Genomic DNA, 16896 nt, shown 5'->3' with positions numbered 1-16896 from the left:
AGAAATGAGGGGAATATCTGATAATGAAATCAGTAGACGTGTACATAATATTAGTACATGGCAACCACTATTTAAATAACTCGACCGACGTTTACTTTTGTGTCCGTGTTCAGCGTACACACTATTAATAGAAAAAAAATATTTATTCCAAACACTCTCTTCAATCCACAAACGTGAAAGCCTCCTAAAAAACATACAGGGGAGTAAAAAAATAACAAAACGATGCACACACATAGGTTATCCGCATATGTACTTTTAACAAAAATTGAGGTACACACTCAATCTAGAAAAAACATACGAAAATGATAAAATTCATAAGCATATGCCCTTAATTTATGGGAATTTGTTTTGTAGTGGTGGAAGAAGTGCACCAAAATTTTCTTATTGATCTATGAATTTTTACAAAAATGAGTATGCATCTCAACTATTGTGATAAAGTCATGGAAAAAATATTGTTATACAACTTTAAAGCAACTGATTATACTTGATTAAACGCGACCACATACATTTATAAATCTTGGCACTTAACGGAGCAATCCCACTAATTAACCATCCTATGGAGAAGGCATTATCCACACGTTCCATCTCTAGGAAAGAGTAACAAGCCCCCTGACCAGCCATCATCCTAAGGACAATTTCATAAAACTCTTTATATCCTTCCGTATCAATAAGATAGAGATTTTTTGACACAAAAACCTCCAACAACTTCTTAAATTAGATCTTCAAATATTGCCAACTTTTATTTCTGGTTTCTCGCTAGCCAAAGATAGAATGTAGGGATGGCTCTCCAAAGTGGACAACAAGATATAGAAAACCCATTGGAAGGTGGAAAGATATAGATAGCAGGTTTTATTCAACTGGCTCTCCAAAATGAGGATTTAGAGAGTGAGTTTAAGAAAAAAAAAAACTCTTGGAGATGCCCTAAGAGCAACTTTAAGAGTCTCTTTATATCCTTCGATATTAATAAGCATAGAGATTTTGGTGAAAAACTTTCCTCCAACAACTCTTTCGATTAGCGCCTGTTCGGCTGGTGCTGATACGATCGTATACGATCGTGGATTATTACTGCTGGCTGGTTTGGTGTGAGAGAAAAATACTATTCTGACTGAAAATTTATTATCGTTTACGACCAAGCGAACAGGCTGTAGATCTCTAAATATTGGCACCATATTTTTTTTGGTTTCTCACTAGCAAAGATGAAGAGCGAAGTTAACTCTCCAAAATGCACATAAGAAAGATATAGAGAAGATGTTGGATGGTGGAAAGATATATAGAGCATTTTTTCAAATAGCTCTCCAAATAAGGATTTTGAGGGTGGGTTCAAGAAAAAAACTCTTGGACATACCCTAAAATTGACTCCAAAAGGTTTTTTTAATATCCTTCAGTATTGATATAAATAGTGATTTTGGTGAAGAAAAAGTCCTCTAACATCTCAATTAGGATCCTATTTGGTTCATGACCACAACTTGCTACGCCACAGCTTAGTCTTGCGCATTTTCTTTGACAGCTATCTGCCTCATTGTTACAACTATGACGTGCCACACTTTCTTAGAACTCTGTCCCATACGTCATAGACTTATTTTCTTACCAAGCTTTTTGCCATAAGTGTGGTTTCGAACTTTCGATTTTGCTCGCCACGCTTTCTTATACAGTTTGCTGAAGATAGATGTGGCAAAATACGACACCAAGCGAACAGACCCTAGACTCTAAACACTGCCGTCCTCTAAAGTTTCTCGCAAACCAAAGATAGAGAGTGTGGCTGACTCTGCGTAGAGAAGTTATTGGAGTAGGGAAGATACATATAGCAATTCTTTTAATGACTAAATGAGGATATAGAGACAGAATTTAAGAAAGAATACTGGAACCTAATACCACCGTTATGAAATGAATATTGGAACCCAATACCACTGTTATGAAATTAGGTATCGCTCCGATAAAAAAAACAGAAATTAGGTGTCGCTGCAAAGTTAAACGACATTCAGATACTGCTGGCTGCAGCTATCATTTAACGCCCGTGCTTTTTAAAATTACAGAAATGCTATACAACACACGTATGTTTTAGAAAAAAAAAACACATGAATTTTTTTTATCTCTCTCCCTCTCTCTCTTTCTCACCGGTGACCACCGGCGCCGGTGACGGCGACCGGCGAGCTCGCCCTAGCGCCCGCGCCCCGGCCATGGCAGTGGCGGCGGCGCCCGCGCCTACCCCCGGTGCGCCTCCCCGCACCTGCGCCGACCATGGCGGCGGTGATTTGTCCTTCTATAGAAAAAAAAAATTATGATCTGTGATATGTAGAGGCTGGAGATAGAAGTAGGGTGGAGGCTGTTGGATCTTAATCCTATGGTGCAAAAAAGTCATGAGGTAAAATTACATAAAATACACGGTTGTGCAGTAGACTGACTCTTAAATTGACTGTCCACGAAAACAGGTCAAACACAGGGACTGCCGTATGTTAATGCAAAGTATTAAGCCATGACGTCTTTGCAAGTTTGCCGTGGCACTGCTGCGTCCGCCGGCCGTCTGGTCACCAGCCCACTCACTACCCCAGCACCAACCAAAACGTCGTCGTGCGCGCTCATATGTGGCTGACAGGCCGGCCAGCCGGCGAAAAGCCACGCCACCACCGCGGTCGCGCGGTCACTTTCGTCTTTCGTGGCGCAGCCCAGCGCTTCCTACGAACAGGAGACCGAAGGAAAAGCGGTCAACCCTCCCACAGCTTGCTAACGAAAAGAACACGCACGTGCAGCGAATTGCCGAAATCGGTCGGCACGTTCCCTGCACCAGCGCGAGACTTTAATCTAATCAGACACCGCGTCGGCGTGGTGATCTGATCGGGGCACGCTAGTTGCGGATGGCCGAACTGCGGCTGCCGGGACGGGCAGGTGAAAAGGTAGTCGGACCGGCCGGCCGGCGGCGCGGTGGGACGTGGGTCGTGTGCCCGCTGCCCGCTGCCCGCTGCCCTGTTCGAAATATGGCGTCGTGTGCTTGGAATTCCGTCCGATCGAGTCAAACGGTGATTGCTTGTTCCACATGGCATCCTTGGCTGCGACCGCTCTTGTTCTTTTTTGCGTCCGTCTGGCCCGTTTGGATGTTTCGAATGCTGCTGCTCTGTAGTATCTCCCTGTCCGGACTTTGGACTTCTGGAGGGGGTAAAAATGAAGAAGGAAACCGTCGCCCTGTTCGCTTAATCGTTTGTGTGGTTTATAAGCTGACTGATGCTGTTTTATTGTGAGAGAAAAACATTATCATAATTGATAAGTATGACTAATACAACCAAACGAACATGGTGACGTGTTCTTACCATGTCAGCAAGGTAATATGCGATTGGAAACAGCACATGTCGAAGCAAGCCAGGTTAGCCTGATTGTCTACTACTAGTCGCTCAGCTCGGGTAGAAAAGCCCACGAAGATACAGCCTGTCCGTTTTACCGTGGCGTGTGATCGTAAATTTCCGGCTAGAATAATATTTTTCTCTCACACAAATCAGCCAGCAGTATTTTTTCACGAACTAGCGACGAGCCAACCGAACAGGCTGATAGTAAAGAGCTCCGGTATTGTCGGATCCAATCTGGCAGTCGGACTGTTCAATGTGGAAGCCCGTTGTCTGTCACGAAGGCACATCACCTTCACATTCCATCGACCAGTCGCCTGCTCTGACTAGAAGAAATGTAATTATTTTTTTTTGAGAGGTGCTCTCCGCGGTTGCCACGCGGTAGAACAAATGCAATTATTCATCTCATAGCTGAGGTTCGTGGAACGTGGGGTTTTCACATCCACGGATGCATCACGAAGGGTCTGTTCGCGTGTCCTTAAATTCGGTTTGATCTATTTTTTTTATCCGGAATAATATTTTTCTCTCATAAATTTTTTCAGATTCATCCAGATTCCTCCACATTCCTTCAGAATTCCTCCAAGCGAATGGGGCCGAAATCCCGGTTAACCTAGCAGAACCTGCTTAGGCCTGGTTTAGTTCCTAAAAATTTTCACCCCAAACTATCACATCGAATCTTGCGGCACATGCATGGAGTATTAAATATAGACGAAAAAAAAACTAATTGCACAGTTTGATTGAAAAATCGCGAGACGAATGTTTTAAGACTAATTAGTCTATGATTAGCCATAAGTGCTACCGTGCTTACACGAATTTTACTACTATCACACACGTGCTGCCCCCTGCATCCAGCGGAAGATGTTTTAACTTTTAAAGAAATGGTACGGTTGTTTCGTGTAAAGTCCCAGTTATAAGAACGATAAGAGAGAAAACGATAGTTTAAGAACCGAAGCACCCTTGGATTCTCGCGAGCCCATGCTGGCTGTGGCCTGGCCATGGTCCTCCACTCCTCTGAAAAACTACTACTAGGCCGGCGGGATCTCATTCTCGTGCACCCCTTTGCTGTCGGCCGTCAACGCACCGTTTGCATGTTTCTCCTTCGCCTCCCGGCGCTCGCGATCCAATCAAGGCGGGGCTGAGTCATCCTCGACCCATCCGGGGACACTCCTCATCCCAGCCCTCCATCCCGTCTCCATCCGACAGCCGCCTTATCACACACACGGCTCTCGGCCTCAGGCAAGGATGTCAACGGGGCGGGTTCGAATAGGGTGGGGTGTCTAGGCACCAAAAACCGAAACCCGAACTTAAAATCTGAATTCGCCCTGAACATCGATTCAGGTTAAAATTCATCCGCGAAACCAAAACCCGTGGATCCTCGAAACCCGACGGATAATTCAAAACCAAAAAAAAAAATTACAACAAATCAACAAGAACAACCATACAAAATATGATAAATTAGCAAAACAGATTGCAGATAACAAGATGTAACCATGGAAGTCCTGACAGGTAGCAGCTACAAATGTACATAATATGCATAGAATAAATTAGCTAGTCATGTACATAATAAATTAGCAAGCAACAGCCGCAGCTAGCCATGTACAACATCAATTAGCAAGTAGCAGCATCAATTAGCCAAGGCAAGTAGGCACCTGCTTGCCTCCGCGACACCGCCCTCGGCTGGGTGCGCCCTGCGCCTACGAGCTTCCCGCGGCCCCTGCTGGCACGCCGCACGCACACGCTGAGTGGGCAGCGCCGGTTGCCAGCTGCTGCGGTGCTGCCTTCTGGACGGCGGGCAGCGGCCAAGGCAGCAAGGCGCCGAAGCGGTCGTCGATGGGTGCCTAGGTGGGGTCGAGCCTCGAGCACGGATCCACGGTTCCACACCGAGAGGATACGACTGCGCAAGCGGCGGCTGGGTCTGGGGTGACCGGGTGAGGGTTCTGAGGCAGAGGATTTTTGGCTTATAAGCTAGGGTTGTTGATGGGCTGCTAGTGGGCCAAATTATTTCGGGGCTCCAATGGTGATCCACGGGTGAAACTAAATACCCGTCCCAAACCCGCTACCTTTCGAGTATCCGAACCTAAAAAAAAAAACCATGGACGAGAACCCGACAGCAAAACTGTAATCGTCGGACCCAAAAACCATGGATATCTGACCCGAACCCGCACCACTGCCATCCTCCCTCAGCCCCTTCCAATCATCTTCCCCGCAGTCGCAGACGGAGAGGCTGCCGGAAATATTAAACCCCGAGCTGCCGAGCATCACCATTAAACTAAGCACATGAAGCGCAACCATCACAGTAGAAGATAAGCAAGCATCCTCTCATGCGGGTTGGGATTCCTTCCAGCTCTCAACCAACTGCACACGCCTACCGCCCCGTCATTTATAAGCCCCTCCTCTCTCTCTCTCTTTCTCTGTCTTCGCCTCGCCGCTCCGCCATCGTACGCACGCCATCCCCACTGAACCAGCCGTTTCGGTAGGTGTTAGTTATACTGCGCTCAGCTGTTCCAACTCCAATGGCCATGCCCAACCCACGAACGGTGTTGACCTCCGCGCCGTCACCGCCCGCCGGCTGCTCCTCCTCCACCACCTCCTGGTCGGCGGCGGCGGAGTTCATGGCGCCGGCGCCTCCGTCGCCGTCCGACGGCGAGCTGCTGCGCTCGCTGCACCGCCTCGCGCGGGACCTGTCCGCGGCCGCCGAGACGCCGGCCCCGTTCCTGCGCGGCGCGCTCGCGTCCATCACCAGGCGGTCCAGGCTCCTGGCCGCCGCGTTCGACGACCTGGTCCTGTGCGCCGCGGCGGCCGGGGGGGACATGCCGCGGTCCGCGTCGCTGTGCCTCCGCGAGGTGCTCCTCGTGCTGCAGCGCTTCAAGGCGCTGGCCGCCGACTGCGCCGCGCGGAGCCGGATGCTGCTGCTGCTGCAGTCGGACGAGATCGAGGAGGAGGTAAGGGAGCTGCACCAGGACCTGGCCACGCTCCTCGACCTCCTGCCGGGCGTCGAGCTGGGCCTTGCCGACGACGTCATCGACCTGCTGGACCTCGCGTCGCGCCAGTGCAGGCGGTTCGCGCCGTCTGTGTCTGTCCAGGCGGAGCAGGCTCTCAAGGCCAGAGTGCTCTCGCTAATACAGGAAATCGAGCGGGAGATCGTGCCGGAGCGGGAGAGGCTGCGGGAGATCCTGGAGGAGGTGGGCATCAACGACACGGCGACCTGCGGCGAAGAGATCGAGAGCCTCGAGCGGGAGATCGGCGACCGCGCCTCGGAGAGGTGGACGGACGCCATGATCGCGCTCGTCGGGCTGCTGCGGTACGCCAAGTGCGTCCTGTTCAGCGCCACGCCCCGGCCTTCTTCGGATTCCAAGCCGGACCCCGAGGTCGACGAAGAAGGGGAGCCCCCGGCGCCGCCGCCGGACTTCCGCTGCCCCATCACCCTCGATATCATGCGCGAGCCCGTCGTCGTCGCCAGCGGCCAGACGTACGACCGGGACTCCATCTTCCGGTGGTTCGACTCCGGCAAGTCAACGTGCCCCAAGACAGGGCAGGTCCTTACCGTTTTGGAGCTCGTGCCCAACAAGGCGCTCAAGAACCTCATCGCCAAGTGGTGCCGGGAGAACGGCGTTGCCATGGAGAGCAGCGAGACGAGCAAGAGCGAGCCGGCGCAGGCGGTGGCCGGGAACAAGGCGGCGCTGGAGGCGGCGCGCATGACGGCGTCGTTCCTCGTGAAGAAGCTCTCCATCTCCTTCTCCCCGGACGCGGCCAACCGCGTCGTGCACGAGATCCGGCTGTTGTCCAAGTCCGGCGCCGACAGCCGCGCGTTCGTCGGGGAGGCCGGTGCCGTGCCGCTGCTGGTGCCCCTGCTCTACTCCGAGGACGCCGGGCTCCAGCTGAACGCCGTCACGGCGCTGCTCAACCTCTCCATCCTCGAGGCCAACAAGAAGCGCATCATGCACGCCGAGGGCGCCGTGGAGGCGGTCGCCCACATCCTTAGCTCCGGCGCGACGTGGCGCGCCAAGGAGAATGCGGCGGCCGCCGTGCTCAGCCTCGCGTCCGTGCACACCTACCGGCGCCGCCTCGGCCGGAACCTGTCCATCGTGGAGAAGCTGGTGCATCTGGTCCGCACCGGTCCGACGAGCACCAAGAAAGACGCGCTGGCCGCGCTGCTGTCGCTGGCGGGCGAGAGGGAGAACGTGGGAAAGCTCGTGGATGCCGGCGTCGCGCAGGCGGCGCTGTCCGCGATCAGCGAGGAGGAGACCGCGGCCGCGGTGCTGGCCGCGCTGGCAAAGCGCGGCGGCGCGGAGGCGATCGTGGGCATCGACGGTGCCGTGGCGCGGCTGGTGGCCGAGATGCGGCGCGGCACGGAGTGGGCCAGGGAGAACGCGACGGCGGCGCTGGTGCTCCTGTGCCGGCGACTGGGCGCGCGCGCGGTGACGCAGGTGATGGCCGTGCCCGGCGTGGAGTGGGCCATCTGGGAGCTGATGGGCACCGGCACGGAGCGCGCCCGCCGCAAGGCCGCGTCGCTCGGCAGGATATGCCGCCGGTGGGCCGCCGCGTCGGCCGCCGACGGCGAGCGGGGCAGCGTGTGCCCGGGCGCCAGCAGCGTCGTGCCTCCGGCCATGATGGCGTCGTAAATCAAGTCTAGCCAAGGGCAATGCCAGATAGGGTAAAGCTCAGATGTACAAAGTTTGCTTAGGCTGTCACGATTCTTTGATCAGAGAGTGATAATGGTGAGTGGTTGATCAACTGTGCATACGGAGCTCTTTAATGTACCAATGTAGTGCCTGTTTAGTTCTCAAAATTTTGCAAAATTTTTCAAGATTTTTCGTCACATCGAATCTTTGGACGCATGCATGAAGCATTAAATATAAATAAAAAATAAAATTAATTACGCAGTTTAGACGAAATTTATGAGATAAATCTTTTAAACCTAATTAGACTATGATTGAATATTAATTATCAAATAACAATAAAAATACTATAATACTATTTCTCAAAAAATTTCACCAACTAAACAAGGCCGCAGTTTGTTCCACCGAAATTTCTTATTCTTCATCAGCGGCTCTAAATATAGTAGTACAATGACAATGGCTTTAGTATTTGGCTCCATTTGCTGATCTGTGGGCTGTCGCGATGTCTGAGCTACTGTTCGATGTCGAGGGAAAGCAACGGGGATTTGTTCCCATTTGCCAAGTGATGGGGCCAGGCCGTCTGCTTTGCTCCGTGATCCAACGTAACAGAAGAAGCTGAAGCAGGCGAAGCGACTAGCGCTTTTAGCTTTGGGTTATTATTGATGGGGCCTCCAGCTCCGTGCTCTGCGCGAGTGATTGCCGATGATGATCGGGACCAGGAACCAGACACCCGTTTCCCTCTGCGTGGAGCATTGCTGGCGCGAACATGTGATTTGCGAGGAGCAGACGGGGTTTCCACTGCACGGTACGGATAATCCGGCACTCTACCGCTACGCCACGAACGCCTCGCAGGCACGGGCAGGTGGGCAGGTGCGGACACCGGTGACCGGACGGTGTCGTTCTAGCGACCAGCGAAGCGCGCAGCGAAGCCGCGCAGGTGCGGCCGTGCGCACGGCGCCGGGCTCCGTGCCGCCGGCTGCCGACCAGCCCGTGGTTTCTTTTTGGTTTTGATTTGATGACGCGGCCGGACAGGACAGCCTCTTGGATCATTTTTTGTGCGAGTGCGCTGCTCGTCCTTGCAGCTTGCCGAATTTGACTTGCCCATCTCGATCAAACCGGGCGCTTCCGCGGAGTAGTAGATGGTTTAAACCTGGGTTCAAGAATATCTTACGAAGCACGGACGCACGCCCTTTACGAGTAGCTTCCTTCCTAGTGTTGAAAAGCCGAGGAATGCTGCTGTTCCCTGTCATGCTGCTTTTCTGATCGGTGTGGCACCGTTGTCCCTTCCCTGCGTCTCTTATCCGTTCTCCCAGAAGACTCAATTTGCTTCCGTGGAAAAACAATTTTGCCTAGTCAGCAGAGTTGCAGCTTGTTCATATATTACAACTATATATAAAATCTAAATCAGTGTGTGGACGATGGGATCAGTGTTAACTCATCGCGCATGAAGTCCACTGTTGGAACCATTCCAAAACAAGCCAATTGGCCCCATAATATCCTCTTGACCTGTGCATGGAGCGATAAAGTTAAGGTAGGTTGATGTTGATCTCACCAGAGAAATTTAAGAGCTGACGAAGTTGAGCATATGTAACTAACGTTTATTTTTAAAAAGAAAACGTACGCAGCCTAGATTCTAGAACAAAAGTACTTGTTCTTTTTCCCATTTTTTATATAAACCTGCTGGCAGGCATCATTCATAAGAGGGCGAAACAAGCAAACATTTTTTAAAACTTGCCCGATACGTTGCAAGCCAATTAACAAGAATTCGCGCCGTCAATTCTAGTTCACATCGCAGGAAATCAGCACTGACATGGTGCTTATATCACCAAGAGATATTAAAAAAACAACGGTGGCAGCGACAAATGAACAGAAGCTGAACAGCAGGAGACAAGGCGATACATACAAGTGGCATCAGACCGGAACCATCGTTCCTAGCCTGCAAACGCATCTATCTCGTCGAGTCAAAAAGGAAAAAGAGCGATGCCGAATATCTTCATACTGTTACTCTGTCAGTACCTGTTTCTGTTTTATAAAGAAAATCTGATTTCTCAGGCCTTATTTAGATTGCAAATTTTTGCAATCCGGACACTGTAGCACGTTTCGTTTGTATTTGATAAACTTTGTCCGATCATATACTAACTAGGCTTAAAAGATTCGTCTCGTGATTTACAACCAAACTGCACAATTAGTTTTTTTTTTACCTACATTTAATGATCCATGCATGCGTCTAAAAATTGATGTGATGAAAAGAGAGTGAAAAAACTTAGAATTTGGAGGTGATCTAAACAAGGCCTGAATGTCAAATTTGGTCAGTATCGCTATCACTATCACTTTCACTGCGGGGTCGGAGTAATGACTCGCATCTTGCTTTTCTTTTTGGACCGGTCGCAGCTTACAGCCTCCGGAGGTCGCGAAAAACCTGATCAGAAACATGTCGTTTTTGCAGCCGCAAAGCGGGAGGCGGCGTGGCGCGGGCAGCGCCCACTGCCGCTCAAACCCGTGTGCCCCGTGCGTCCACAGAAATGGCAACCGGAGTTAAGTCTCGTTGAAATTCAACTCGATCACCCGTTGCCCGTTGCCCAGTGGTGATCCCGGCCGGCGTCGTTCGTCGAATCGAAACGAGCCGCTGATCCGGAGCCACGACATTTTCGTGCAGCTTCCTGGACGCGCAAGGCATGGGGCTCGCCTCTCGCCATACGCTCCCAGCTAGCCGCCTGACCGGCGTCATGGTTCATGAACCGCATTAGGCCATCCAAACAAGCCCTTACTCGAGCAAGCATGTGATCTGCTGCTGTTCATCGTTGCTGACAGCACTGCAACGTGGACCACGGGGAGATTGTGGCGCTTGCAGCTTGCTTCTTTAAGGCGCCCCAGATTTCAAGAAAGGAGCTTGGTACGCTGTTGACGATGAGCAGCACAGCGGCACATACAGGGACGAATTCCAGTTCCAGTGAGCTACCTTGTCCTCCCGATACGTCACTCGATCAGCTACGTGCCTGTAACTCTGTTATTACGCAGTTGGAGGCACTCTTGAGATAACCTGAACTAGGTTTCGCGAATAAAGAGTGAGTATTTTCAGGACATCACATCGGAGACTCGGAGTAAAGCTCACACCAGACAGATCCGAAGAACAAGCGTGACCTATGGAGATAGATGAAAGGGACCAGAGGCCCAGAGCTCGAATGCCATTTTGGCGTGCCGAGCCAAATCCTCAGCCAGTCAGCAATCTCAGATATTCTCTTTTACCATGCTCGCTTGGCCCCATCCAGCCCAAGCCTTATCGTTTTATCGACTTGTTTCGTTTTTGTGATTATCCAGACGGCATTCTAAGCAGCTTTCAGGACTCAGAGTGGCCTACATGTTGATTGTTTATTGCTAATAATCTCGGATTTGTCAACTTACGTCCCTTTCACAGTTTCACCGAAAACTCAAGTGAACGTCATCGTCTTATCTTCCAAGGGATAAAAATACGAGCTTCTGGCGCCATTCAGAAAAAGTGTATCTGCTGCAGCTGCATTGTTCAGTTGCAGATGACGTGCAGTCCGTGGATTGCTGCTGCAGTTATATTCCAAGACCTGAACATTGAAATAATGTTTTGACTTTAAGTACATTCTGCTTATTATTCAGGATAGTACATCATCTGCGTAGTACGTGGCAAAAGTGGAGCAGCGGCCGCCATGCCTGTTGGCTGGGCGCGTGCACCTAGGAGATTCGATCCAGGACACGTTGTATGCAGTTCGTCATGCATGCTTCTCGCTACAGAAAAAATTGTAAATTTATAATTTTGTGAAAAATTTGATGATATTTGTGAATAATTTGATATATATTTGTTTGATATCTGGAATCTATAGAAAAAATTTGTAATTTTTTTTTGAAAAAATTGGTATATATTTATGTTATTCCCAAATTGTATCACTCTATTTAATAAAGTACACTGAATAAATAATTGTAAATATAACAATAAGATAATGTAAATATAGTTAGAAGACGGTGTAAGTGTATAGGAAAAATTCAGTTGACAGGAGAGGCCAAAACAACTTAATGTCACCTAGACATATTTGAAAAAAATCTAACATGTCAACCATCCACACCCATCCCTTGATTGACATTTGACAACAAACCAAGGCGAATTGGGATAAAATACTAGACGGCAAAAGAATTGTCGATAAAAAGTGGCAGGTGAAGCAGCGGATTAGGTAAGACCAAATGATTATAGATTATGGTCCGGTTCGTTTCTCTTCTAATTCATCTTTTTAAGCTTATTTTTTTAGGTGGAATAGTATTTTTCTCTCACAATAAATTAGTCAGAACAGTGTTTCAGTTTGTTTTTTCAACGAAACGAACGGAGCCTATGTAAGCTGGGACAGCCTTGTAATGGCAATCATTAAGGGCTATCTCGAGGCATCCATCTTGTGTTCTACAATCTACTACTTAATGATATACTACTGACAGGCCTGTTCGTTTGGCTGTGGCTTGTCGTAAACGATCGTAAATTTCCAGCCGGAACAGTATTTTTCTCTCACACAAACCAGCCAGCAGTACTTCTTCACGAACCAGCCAACCGATCAGGCTTAAATTTTGGTCACGTTAACACAGTGATATTAACGATGCTAAACAATCTTTCACCTTCTGTTTACCGTTCAGATGGTTTAGATGATGTTTAAACGGAATTAAACAATCTAAACAGTTATATATATATATATATATATATATATATATATATATATATATATATATATATATATATATATATATATATATATATATATATATAAACAGATATACTATTTATACATGTAAAGAATTAGTAAAAGATGCAAGGAAGAAAACTAAATTCTCATCATTGTCATATATTTACAATGCCAATTTAAGCGCTAATGTGGTGGTTGAAATCTCGTTGTCCCGTACAATATCCATTTATTAACTAAATAGTAAATTAAATGGACATTTAGTCCATCTAATCATGTTTTCCTCTGTTCCATTTAGGCCGTTTAATCCTTTATGACTGTTTAAACATCATAACGTTTAAACAACGTTTATACTTCGACCAACAACATTAACATCATTGTTTTATCAAGGCAATTGAATCCACAAGAGAGGGTATATGATCATAAAAAAAAGAAACTCTCAGAGGGCAAGGAACGAAACATTTGAGAAACTTGAAAGTTTATCGAGGAGTGAAACTTACCAAGATAAAAACTGAGGAAAACCTTGATTTGGCCTCGACACAAATCTCACAACAATCAAATAGGAGTGGGAGAAAATAAACAAGAGGAATCAGCTTTATTTTTTAACAATGAAATTGGTTGATAATAAGTATACAGATTTTGTACAGAAGGTTCATAGAGAGAGGACAATATAGTAGTTCAGAATTTATTTCCAAATAAATAGAGCCAAATACTACTGACAAAAGAAATAGCTACTCGTGCTATTTGCGTGGATCATCTTACTGCAATGAATAATATATACAGGGCCATAGAATTCCTTTTAAACTGGTAACTTTTCTGAAGTTTCTAGGGCCACCTATGTGGGGGAACAACAGCACAACGCAGCCACTCACCATTTCATTCCATGCATCTAAAGTTGTCTTTGAAGAAAAGAAAGTTTAGAGATACAAATAACTGTTCATGTTTTTTTAAATAAAACGCAGGGACTTTTTTATGTCCTATAATTTAATAATAAGTGAAAATGGTTCACTCATCTTATAATGGAAAAACGGGTTATTTTCTCAGCGTGTCTTTTTTTTAGTGGAATTTTCTCAGCGTATCTTTTTTTTTCTTTTTTTTAGCAATCTCAGCGTATCTGATGGCTGGATCTGGATGGAGGTAATGCGCAGGCCCGACATGGCCTAACCAGCGTAGCGCCGTCTCGTCAGGCGGCCCAAGAGAATTGCTTCGGTAGCCGAAAGCCCAGTACATAGTTTGTACGCTGCAGGGCCTATAAGAACCCTTATCTGTATTACTTCCGATTCGTAAATGATGTGATTCTAGGTGTTATATCTAAGTCATGCTATTCAAATTTTACTAAATTTCTAAAAAATATATAGACATTTATTATTTCAGATATATACATATATACATAATATGAATATATTTCATGTCAATCTAATTATGCTTATTTAGCATGATAGTTTAGTTTTTTTATACAAATTTGTTATAGCTACATCTTTTATGGGATTAAGAGAGTATGCAATTGGGCTTTCAGCTGGGTAGAAAGCTTGCATTGTTTCTACTTGTTTTACCTTTTGATAACGAGCATTGTTTTGTTATGAGTTCGTCCGTATTTCTCATCACAATTTTTTTCTTCCTTGACAACTAAATTGAAACCAAATATTCCGTATATTTGCGAATGTAATGCATGTAATGTTTGCTAACACAAGTCTTTGACTAATATAGTTATTACTCTATTAATAATATAACTTTTGTGATCCAAATAAAAGTAGTGGTATTAGATTCGTGTTCCAAATCACTTATATTTACAATTAAAAGTTGGTATAAAAAAATGACATATTAATAAACCAGTTATTGGTTAAAAACTTTGTAGTGAAACAAAATTCGCCTTTACATTCGAAGGGAACAGTATATAGCACGCGATAAGAGAACGGTGTGGCTAGAGTCCGGACGTCTGGACGGACGCCCGCATCTGAACGCCCGCTCCAGCTGCTCCATTTCACGCAAACCCGCGCCTCCCGATTGGATGCCTACGCCCTCTCTGCTTCCCGCACCTACGCCGCCATCCCCCTCGACTGCGTCGTCTTGGGAGGCCGCGCCACCAGCCTCTTCGACCGCGTCGTCATCGGAGACTAGGCGCCGGAGCTGTTGGTGATCGGCCGTGGCGCTTGCCATGGAGTCTGCGGACAAGGGGAAGGTGGTGGCCAGCCATCGGCGTCATTGCAACATATGCCATACCAGATCTACTTTTGAAACATTTACAACATACTTCTGAAGACAGATAAAACACTTGAAACATGCATCTGAAACACCTGCAAAAAAACCTGAAAACACTTTAAAAGTCATTGCAAAACATATACAACATCAAGATAAAAACACTTGTAGCATATATATGTGAAATATATGTAACATCGAGACGAAACATTTGCAAACATAAGTCTAAAAACAGATGAAACATTTGGAATATACATTTTGCAACAAACGTGTATAGCCATTGCAACATGTGCAACATCCCGATCTACTTTTGCAACATCCATATAAAACACTTGCAATATACCTCTGAAACACTTGAAACATATGCTTGCAAACATGCACTTTCAGCGCAATGTCACATTTCTGCTTGGACGAATGGAGGCTCGTCGTTGCGGAGCTCGACGCGGGCACGGAGGTCGGTGACAGTGCATAGAGCTTGCCGGTGCGGCAGTGGCGCGGGCTACTCGTCGGCGGGGCGGCGTCACACAAAGCTCCTCCTCTCACCTGCTTGCTAGAGCATCCGTTGTGGAGGTTTACGGGCTCGGTGGAGGCGGCCACGACGAGTGGGCAACATTGTGCAGGTGAGCGACGCGGTGGAGAAAAAGCACAGTACAGAGATTAATTTTCCCTACTAAGGGGCGCGGATGGGAGCGAGCGGACATGCGGTAGCGAGTTGGGAAGTCGCGTCCGCCCCTACAAACGGCCTCACGACTCGCGAGAGCATTAGCAATAAGAGAAGCCACGTTGTGGCAAAAAAAATGATGTCACGAGGAGAGAGAAACATCCAAGCACCGATTTTTTTGCCACTGCAACATGCGATGGTAGAAAATTTTCTCTGTCCTCGATGGCTCAATGCACCAACAAATCATTTGTTGTGATGGAATCTACTCACCTGATTTTTAAATTTTCGATTTGAAAGAGGCTCGTATTTTTCTGAAAGATTAAAGGATAATTTTACGGTCTCACTCTGCCAACACAATTTTGGGAAGAATAAATAGAACGTTGACCTGTACTTACATAGGAACCTAATGCAATAATGCTAGCTCCTAACGCTACAATTAACTCCGTCATAAAGAGCCTCAGCGCACGGACACGAACGTGTAAACAGCCGCACCGTGCGCGAGGGGGACACCGTGGCGCTTGCTTGTCCACGCACCGACACCGTTCGATGGCCATGGCCATGGCCCCGGCCCGGCACAAGCCGACCGGGTCACACCATCGCGTCGAGGATCTCGGTCCGCGACATGGCGACGGCAGCCCGGCACACGGGGCAGATCCACTTGCGCTGTAACCACAGGCTGATGCAGTCCGCGTGGTATACGTGCCCGCACGGCCGCAGGCGCCGGCACCGGCCCCAGCTCGCGTCCGCAAGCCGCGCCTTGCAGATCGCGCACAGATCCACGTCGCCGTCGCTGGGCTCCGGGCCCCGCTGGCCGGCCCCACCCGGCTGATGAGGGACGGCGACGACGACGTCGTCCTGGTTCTTGTTCAACAGCGCTTCTTGCTTCCCTGCCGCGGACGAAACGCCGCCGCCCTTCGCGCTTCCCGCGCCATCCTGGCAATGGCGCACAGCACATATGATGGTGCAGAGCACCACGAGACCCGCGAGTACGCCTAGAAATATCGCACCAGCCATTGGTGATCGGATGTTCCCGTGTTGCGCAGCAAGATGTGCGGTTAGATGCGGCAAGTTGAGAAACAGGCTACGGTTTCGGTTAAGTCTGTCATTACGATTTCAGAATTCTCAATAGTCGATACAATCCAATAAATCTTTTTCATCGAGGACAGTAAATAGACTCGGTTAAGTAATCGGATTCCATGGCAAGGGCTCCTCTGCAGATTCGATTCAAATTTTAGTCCGAAAAGGAGAACGAAACAAATTACAAAACGTTAGGACGCCCCCAAAAATCTCTTTTGGAGCTAGTTAACGTTAGAATCTCGCTGACATGGAAGAGAGAATGCGCGCACTAAGGCCCTGTTTGAAAGAGCTCCGCTCCCTGATTCTTCAGCTCTGCTACTTGA

At 48.0% G+C, this 16896-nt stretch overlaps 2 protein-coding genes across 2 annotated transcripts; one reads left to right on the top strand and one right to left on the bottom strand.

The window, feature by feature from the left end:
* The first annotated feature begins 5709 nt into the window (after positions 1-5709).
* LOC136459320 (U-box domain-containing protein 16-like) lies at positions 5710-8124 on the top strand. Its single transcript, XM_066459189.1, has one exon. It carries the CDS (start codon positions 5846-5848, stop codon positions 7952-7954), a length of 2109 nt encoding a protein of 702 aa, XP_066315286.1. The 5' UTR covers positions 5710-5845; the 3' UTR covers positions 7955-8124.
* Positions 8125-16084: 7960 nt separating this feature from the next.
* Positions 16085-16510, bottom strand: LOC136461117 (putative RING-H2 finger protein ATL69). Its single transcript, XM_066460558.1, has one exon. The coding sequence runs from the start codon at positions 16508-16510 to the stop codon at positions 16085-16087; it is 426 nt and encodes a 141-aa protein (XP_066316655.1).
* Positions 16511-16896: the final 386 nt, after the last annotated feature.

The sequence above is a fragment of the Miscanthus floridulus genome, chromosome 6 (assembly GCF_019320115.1).
Source record: "Miscanthus floridulus cultivar M001 chromosome 6, ASM1932011v1, whole genome shotgun sequence".
Taxonomy (NCBI): domain Eukaryota; kingdom Viridiplantae; phylum Streptophyta; class Magnoliopsida; order Poales; family Poaceae; genus Miscanthus; species Miscanthus floridulus.
The sequence above is the reverse complement of the archived record's forward strand: the minus strand, read 5'-3'. Positions and strand labels throughout refer to the sequence as shown.

Coding starts and splice junctions, on each gene's coding strand:
- LOC136459320 (XM_066459189.1), top strand. CDS start 5,846: ATGGCCATGCCCAACCCACGAACGGTGTTGACCTCCGCGCCGTCACCG.
- LOC136461117 (XM_066460558.1), bottom strand. CDS start 16,510: ATGGCTGGTGCGATATTTCTAGGCGTACTCGCGGGTCTCGTGGTGCTC.